This window comes from Acanthisitta chloris, unplaced genomic scaffold (genome assembly GCF_000695815.1).
Source record: "Acanthisitta chloris isolate BGI_N310 unplaced genomic scaffold, ASM69581v1 scaffold23793, whole genome shotgun sequence".
Taxonomy (NCBI): domain Eukaryota; kingdom Metazoa; phylum Chordata; class Aves; order Passeriformes; family Acanthisittidae; genus Acanthisitta; species Acanthisitta chloris.
The window spans coordinates 1-8,490 of NW_008665780.1; the positions used below are offsets into that span (position 1 = coordinate 1).

At 38.9% G+C, this 8,490-nt stretch overlaps 1 protein-coding gene across 2 annotated transcripts in view; it reads left to right on the forward strand.

The window, feature by feature from the left end:
- The first annotated feature begins 277 nt into the window (after positions 1–277).
- Positions 278–8,490, forward strand: part of HDAC9 (histone deacetylase 9) — a 182,694-nt gene continuing 174,481 nt past the window's right edge. Inside the window, exon 1 of one of the 2 annotated variants that reach the window (XM_009071884.1) lies at positions 278–383. In XM_009071884.1, the coding sequence (XP_009070132.1) occupies positions 278–383 (106 nt within the window). The remainder of the gene's footprint in view (positions 384–8,490) is intronic. The other variant, XM_009071888.1, reaches the window with a different exon arrangement.

Genomic DNA, 8,490 nt, shown 5'->3' on the forward strand with positions numbered 1-8,490 from the left:
GTTGGCTGCCCGAACGCAACTGCTCCGAGTCGGCAGCGCAGAGCCCCCCGCGCCCCGCGGCTCCCTGCCCGCCGCGGGGGCTGCACACGCTGCATCTGGGGCTCTCCCCTCTCCTGATAGATACTCGTGCAAACGCTTAAACACTGCTAATTGCCGAAGCGTATTATCTTACAACCCTCAGTGGAGGAGGTAGGACTGCAGAGGGTCGTGCCCGAACGCCCATGTGCAAGTGCAGTGATGAATCTCTTGTGTAGCTGAAGTGCAGACCAGTTGGAATATGCTGCAGACAATTTACGAGAGTGAATCGTGTTTTTCCTCAGATGGGGTTTCTGGACGTGAACAGCTTTTGGCTCAGCAAAGAATGCACAGTATGATCAGCTCAGGTAAGAGACAGCTACGTGCCTTAGACTTCAGTGGTTGACTGGGAAAATACAGCCTAGCATGACAAGAAAACACTTTTCCTTTTAAGAAGTGACTTTGTTTTTGTGGGCTTTATTTAAGTTGTTGTTAAATCATTCTGGTAGTATTTTAGATAGCAGCTGCTGCTTTTGCAGGGAGTTTGTCTCCTCTGGTCTGCTGCTTTCTGGGCAGAGCAGAACGCTCACAACAGAAATCTAGTTTGGGTTTCTGTGTTTGTTTTGTTGCGTGGTTGCAAAATGGGGCTCGTGGTACAGACTTATTCACAGACAGAGGCTTCCTCAGGCAGACCTTCTCAGGAGGCTGCACTTACAGCCCCTCATAGGCAATCCTAGTCATATGTCCATTGTAAACAGAATTTGCTCTTTCTGTCAGTTTCCTTTTCCCTAGGTTGCATAGGAAGGGATGTTAATACTAAACCCTTTCTCTTTCCATTACAGTGTTACTTTAAAATGTCTTTAAACTGTATAGCTTATTTTGTTACTTTAAAAATATTTGTGAACCTGGCAATGGTCGTTACATGTAATGACTCACTGAGGTGTGAATCGGATGTGTTATTTAATGAAGATATTGCAAAGCTGATCTGAAAGAACACTGCACATTTCCTCATGTATTTGAAGCTACCCTTGTATTTTCTAGTTTCTTCGCTAGCCCTGTTTGAGACCTGCAAATAATGTACTGCGGATGAATTAAGTTGCAAGAATTCTTGCCATTCAGATAAGATGTCAGTATGGACAGGCTAAAAAAAGTCAGAATTTCAAGTTGCTGTTGCCCATTCTGTCCTAAACTCTGTGAATTCCTGTTTTGCTGTTATTCAGCTGCAACTCTGTCTTTTGAAGCATGGTGTTACCTGGTTTATATCTTTTTTCAGCCTAGGTTTCTGACTTTGTTTTTCATAGAGTTAGCTTTATAGAGGATCCATATCTAGAATGCAGAGTGAATTGTTTACACTTACTTCAGTCTTAGTTTATGCCTCTTTTCTTTTTTCTTTTTTTTTCCTTTTCTCTTTCTTTTCCTTTTCCTTTTTCTTGTTTTCTTTTTCCTTTTTCTTTTTTCACAAAATTTGACAGTCTGCAATTTGTAAGATGAATTATTTGTGTAGACCATACCTGTCTTCACGTAATGCCTGTTTTCATACACCTGTTGAGCCCACCTGTGTTTGTTTTTTAAAAAAACCTGTTTGTTTTCCTGCTTTATAGAAGAAGACCCTAAAGCTTTACTTGTGTTCATTTCTTACATACAGTTTTAGATTGTTGATCACCAATTACAGTTCCTTTGTCAAGGACACAAATCAGGTGAAGACTTGTTTGCAAATATGAACAACAAAGCTCTAGCAAAGACAGATGGTAAAAGCAAAAGTTTCTCTGAAAGTGTTACAGTTCCAAAAAGCCATACACAGTGTCGACCTCTTGTTCAAGAATTACTGCTTTTTCTTATTGATTTTCTTTAGTTTTCCTGAACGGCTCAACAGGTGTCCAGTGCTTTTGTATTGGTCAGAGATAAGACTGATTGCTTACCCTCCCTGCTGGTTTTTTTTTGTTTGTTTGGTTTGGTTTGGTTTGGGTTTTTGTTGGGGTTTGTTTTGGGGTTTTTTAGTACTGTGTCAAGTGGAAGTTACCTGCATACAAGTGAAAATCTGGGGCTTTTTTCTTGCTATACTACCTTGTAACTGCCAACTAATGTTGCTTGAGTAGTAGCAATTTTTTCATTTGAAACTCAAAAGCAGGTAATTTTCTGTAAGTTTATAGCTCTGCTTTTCTTCACTGAAGATAAGAATATCGGGTAACTGTTGATTTTTTATCTGACAGTACATTAGGCCCATATAACGTATACAATTTCTCCTGTAGTGCCAAGCAGAATAGAGAGAATTTTTAGACTTTTTTTTAAAAAAACCAAAGCCTTAATCAAGAATATTATTCAGGTAAAAGATGTTTAAATATATATATAGCCTGTACACACAAAATGCTCCTCTGTGTATCTGTTCACCTTTAAAATACACAACTAGACTGCAAGTAGTTGACATTATACATAGTTTGCAGTTCAGTTCACGTCAGATGAAACCATAAAGCCTGATGCTTCTCTTGATTACCTTCAGCTCTCTCAAGTTCAGGGTGTTGCAGGATCACTCCTGGTAACCTTTCAGGTATTGTCTCCCTGCTGCATATAGGGAAGAAAGAAATAGTCAGGGTATGGCAATATGCACTAGCATTTGCATTAGCTAGAATCAGTCATTTGTATTTTGCTTATTGCAGTGCCCATACTTAAAAGTTAGCTTCATATACATGTATGTGACTTTTACTCAGGTTAAAAAGTTGCACATCTTTAAGAGCAAAATCCATGGATGTTTACACTCTGTGCCTCTGATGTGCTTGCTTCAAAGACTTCAAGAATAACTCAGCCAATGGACTTTTAGGTTTGCTGGTATCCAGATACACAATGCATGTATTATACAACTCTGGTTTTAAACTGGGCTGGGGTGATCCCCAAAGAGGACAGATTCAATGGTCAGTGGATATGTATTTGCAAAGCAAAATGTCTAAGGAATTTCTGACAATAGCAGGTGCAGGAAATACTTCTGTCATGTGAAACAGTTCTCTTGGTATTCCCTCAATTACTGCTTTGCCTGTCTGTCTCCATCCCTGCTTGTAAGTCATACTATGAATGAGATGATCTGGATAGGTACCAATCAAAAGTCTAATTATGAATGGAGCAATCTAGATCGGCACTGACTCAAGAAGCTGTGTAATTTGCAGACACCTACACCTTACTGCAGAGAGCAATTTCAGCTATCTTGAGAAGACTGAACTAGATTTTCCCATATGGTACTGTTGCTCAAAAATGCAGCAGCAAGTGCTGTGCATCTTTGAGAATATGCTTCTGATGTATTCTTATTTGATACCATAATTATTCTAGTTTCACAATTCAAAAAAGAAATCTGGAGTCTAAAGCCTCTTATTAAGCTGCAATTGCTGTTTATCCGTGCTGTCCATTTTATTCTACCCCAAAAGACTCAACTTCCATGTGTATGCAATGCCGCAGTGGACCCTAGCATTCAGCAGGCCTCTCATCTTACATAATCTATAAGTCCTGGAAAAAAAGCATTTGGTGCAGCACAGCCCATGGCAAGTACACTCATTAAAATGTAGTTAATACATAACCAGTGCAGGGCTACATTTCTCAAATAGATGGCAGCTGTGTGAAGAAGAAAGAACCTACCCAGCCATGGTATCTGTAGATGTGGAACTTTAAAGAAGTTATTTTCATTAACTTCTGGTGATATAATATACTGTATTGTTTTTCCAAAGGGTGAGGTTGCTGAGTTTGCTTCACTGGCCATATCTTGATGTGCAGCCTTGCACTGGCTTGCCAGAATTCCACCTTGGCTTTTTTTGGATAAGCCATCCTCTGCTTCCTGCCCAAAGCTGTTGTGTTGAAAAATCAAGAGTTCAAGGAGATGGTGAGCTTAAAGCTTGGCTTGTCAACGAGTTGACAGGTGACCTGAGCAAGTTACACAATCCTGCTTACGTCAGCTAACCCTTCTATGAAACATGGAAAATGATACCTGTCAGGCTCAGGAATCAATAGAGCAAAACTGTTCTAAAGGGAATGTTATAATTAATTTGATTGGCTTCATCTACCTACAGGCTTGCAAAACACGTGCAATTTCACAAATGTAGTAAGTGAATGTAGGGAATGTTATTCTGTGCACCAGTCAGGAAATACAAACTGTGTCACTTGAATATAAATGACAGAGTCAATGCTACACACATCATGTTGTATGTGGGTTGACAGGTCCTCATGAGCTATCTTCTCTCAGTAAACCCCAGTGTACAGATTTTGTCTCATGTGTTGTATCTATCAGGTGTCTGTATAGACACATATACGCATGGTTTGTTTTACAAATGGATTTCTGTTGCCTTCAAGGAAGAATTCTTTGGTATTTGTTCTCCCTTTTTTCCTGAGCAAACAAAACTTTCATCTGCTCACCTGTTCCTGTGCATAGATTGCAGAAATCAGGTTAATTTAAAGTTTTGCTCTGATAGTAATAAAAAACTTGACGTATTTGCATATCTGAATCAGGTAATGTAAACTTACAGATATAAAATGTTGCATTTCTGGTATCTCAGACTTCAGAGAGAGCAGTGAGAATCAGAATAGATATGCTGAGCTTTTACTTTGTGATTCTCTTCAGGGTAATGAAAAAATTGAGTGTGGAAATTCAGTACAGGGCAGTTCTGGATAACAGTCGGAGCAGCTTTTTCAATGCCCATTGTAAAGGCTAGGTACAAAAAACCTAGTGCTTCACAGTAGCAGCTGGAGTATTTTAATGAATTCTTAGGGAAGTGTAAGGCCTTAGCCTTAACTATTAATACAGTAAGAAGAAACAAGCAATACAGACCTGCAGGTCTTACGTAGTTAAAATCTCACTGATTTTGACGAGAGGCTCTGCCCAGCAATATCTGCTGGACAAGACATTGGTTATGAATTCAGTTGCACAAAAATGTGGTAAAATGGAATGAAGCTGCTTTTTCTGTTTTACATTATCGTGAAGATATTCAGTACAGACCAGTGCTGGCAATTTCATGCGTCTAATGCTGGAACAACTAATGCTGTAACATTGCCTTTTCTTTCTTTCTTTCTATTTTTTTTTAAAATTCAAGTCCCAGCCTCTGAAGCCATGTGATTACCTGAGAGTCTTGCTTTGTATTGGAAAGTATATTGGAAAGCCTGGAATAAAAATTTCAAAATACAAGATTGATAAGAATAGCAAGTTACAAAAGCTGGAAAGTAAATAAAAAAGTATGCAGAGCATTACTTCGAAGCCTCTTTCAGCAACTTTCCAGATAGCATTAAACCATGCATTTAGCACAGAGGTTCACTAGTGCTGGCGCTAGCACTCTAGCTCCTCTCTCTCCAGTATGTTGAGCTAAATCTCTTTATTGGAAAAGAGCTTTTTACTTCAGATGTTTATTTAGCTCTTCAACTTTACAACACCTATTGGTTTTCACTGCACTCAAACACACAGTTTCAGCCAGCATCTTCCCTCCTGTAAAACTATGTGTAGAATCCATTTAGTTCATTAAGGTTTGCACTAGATATAAGGAATGCTTGTAGCTCTTTGTACTGCCAGGGCTTTAACGAGACCTGTGTTTCTGTACCAGCTTCCCAGTCCCTTTCTTCTGCAGTGTTTGCAGAGAAAGCAAAAGCTGTGAGAAAGCAGAATAGATAGATAGCTTGAAAAATACATATATCTGTACATTCATTTCAGGTTTTGGCGTAGATGATGGGGAAAGTTTCAGGTATCATTGCATTTTAACCTCTCCCAACTACTGGTGGGAGTGGGTTTTTTTACGTGTTACAATCCAAAATATTTTAGAGAAACTAATTGGCAGATATTATTATTAAACACATGAAAATCTAAAATGCCCTGTTCTGTGGATCTCTTTAACAGGCTGACTCCTCTGGGTCAGTTATTCTTAGCCAAGTTATTTTCATCTTATGGCATTACAGGTCTAAGATTAGCCTGTTAGGCGTTATCATGCCATCTGAGTTACCTCCTAATATAACTGTACACCGGAATGATTATTTATAGACAGAGCATTCTGTCATTTTTGCTTTATTTCTGGTAGTTTAAATAAAGAAGAGCAACATGCAAGAAAAACCACAGATTCCTTCCTGCTGCCAAAACAACATGATAACTGCCTGCTGAGGGGCAAGGATATTGTTTAAAATGTGTGCTTGCAGCAGATGCAAACATCTTCGTTATCTTCCTCACCTCTATTAAAGCAAGGTACCTCAGGGTACCACCGTTCCTGTCCCTTCTGGAGGAGGGAGAGAGGGCTGCCAGATGCGCGGAATGATGGAGTAGAGGCAGGGTTGTGATTGCTGATGAGAACAAGGATAACCAGGTGCTATTTTTAGGGGCCAGCACTGTCAAGCTCCATGTTCAGTGTGAACATGTCATATATGCACACAGCTCCTCCAAAATGGACCCCTCTAGTTTTGTTACATAAAAGCAATGTCTGCTGTACGAGTAGCCTTATAGGTGCTTTTCACAGATGTAACAGGAAGCCTCAGCAAATTGACAGATTTTTAGCAAACTGTTCTTTATGACTGCTTCACAAGCCTTTCTGCTCACTAGAAAAACTCTAAACCTAAAGCAGAGTTGTTGTTCAAGAGCACAGTGAGGCACATTCTCTCCTACGGAAGTTCACTGGCATCTTTGTGTTTGCATGTGTTGAACTAGGAGCAAGCTTTTAGCTTTTAGTGACAGTTTAGTAAAGAGCGGCAAAAATAGTAAGGTGGCAGATCTTCAGCTGGGTGTCAGTGCAGCCTCTGACTGTAGTTGTTGCTCAGAAGGCTGGCAACTTATAAAATAGTGAAATATTGACGGATTATAAATATCTAGCGAACTCCTTTGTTTCTTTTTGGCTCTAAATAAATGGTGTGTTTCCGTCTTTGTGCAGATTCTGTGTATAATCAAGGGGCACCTGAATGTTCTACTTCAAAATGTTACTGGTGTAAAAAGGCTTGAAAAATCAGTGGAAGCCTCTGCGTGGTTGAATGATACGGAGCTGGTTTAACTCCCATTATATAATAAGCAACTCATTTCTTTTTGTCAGGCTGGCAGTTCTGTGCATGACTGTAAAGGTACTTTGGCATTTAGTATAATCTGAGCATAGCCAACACATCTGTTTTATTTGTTTTGTGTCTCATGGTTATAAACTCTTTCCAGCTTGCAGAGTATACAAACAAAACAAGAGCTCCAAGAATTCAAGGTTTTTGTGGATAACTGTGCTAGAAATGAAGGATACTTTATTCTAATGATAACATGTTCTTTCTAGTAATGAAACTGAGTATCATCAAAGGGAGACGAGAAGTAATGGAATTAATTCTTTGAAAATGCCAAATATATAAATCATGTTTTTACAATCAAAGACTATTGTTCTCTTTCATGATCCCTGTGGCTGAAGGTATGCATGCCACAGGGAGGAACTGCAATTACTCAATTTCAGTGAAGTCTGGAGCGGAATAATGAGAAAGCTTAATGTTAATTTAATAATTTCCCCCAATTGTTCTGTTCTTAATCCAAGTTTCCTTTTTCTTTCTTGGTGCCCAAGGCCACCACCTTTTTGGTGTTGTGCAGTAACAATATGAGAGGGAGTAAACAGACAGTGCTTAACCTTACATAGAGACTCTTTGGAGTTTCCTTCTCCTGTTTCCATTTACTAAAATATTAGTGATGGTCTTTTTATTTACCTGTTCACAACTCCATTTCGTGCAGAGACAGTAAGTTACTGCTTCTCTTTATCTACTTGTTTGATCTCTAGATAAACATCCCTATTGAAAAACATGTATTTTTCCTCAGCCTTGTGAAGTCTTTTTCTTATGGACACAAAAGAAGTAAAATTCCTGGTCTGTTCAAGCTTTTGATATTCTAATTTGAATCTGACATTGAAGTTTTAAAATGCTTGAATATATGTATTGCAATATCACCAGGAAATGTGAAGTAAGATACCTAGATTTTTTTTGTGATTTCATGCTGACATGAATAGTGACAGAATTAGTATGAGGCACAGAATGGCGTAAAAAATAGCAAAAGGAAAATCACCAGTGTTTGTATTTATATTGCTCTTGTAGTGACATATCTACTATTACAAGTGGATACATAATGTTAAAGGATTATAGAAATTACTAGAATGCCTCAAAGGGCCCATCATAAAAATCCTTGCACAGCAGCTGCTGAAATTTAGTTGGACCTCAATTCAGGAGACCACTTTTCCTTGGGAGTCCAGTAGCTTACCAGCCTGTGTCATGCATATGCTCCAAACTGTTCCAGGCTCCAGAGACAGATCCAACTCATTCCCACGCACACATCAGAAAGTTGGCATCCTTTTATTTGCTGTCATTGGTTTTCCTGCAGGATCTACTTCTGAAGAAGAATAAAGTTTTACTCTATTGTTTCTTTTAAGAATTGTCAATAGTGATCATAGAAGGAATTCCATAGGATATAGTAAGTTTTGCTTAGGTTTTCTTGAGAAGTCTGAGAGAATGACTGAGCAGAGGGAAAGA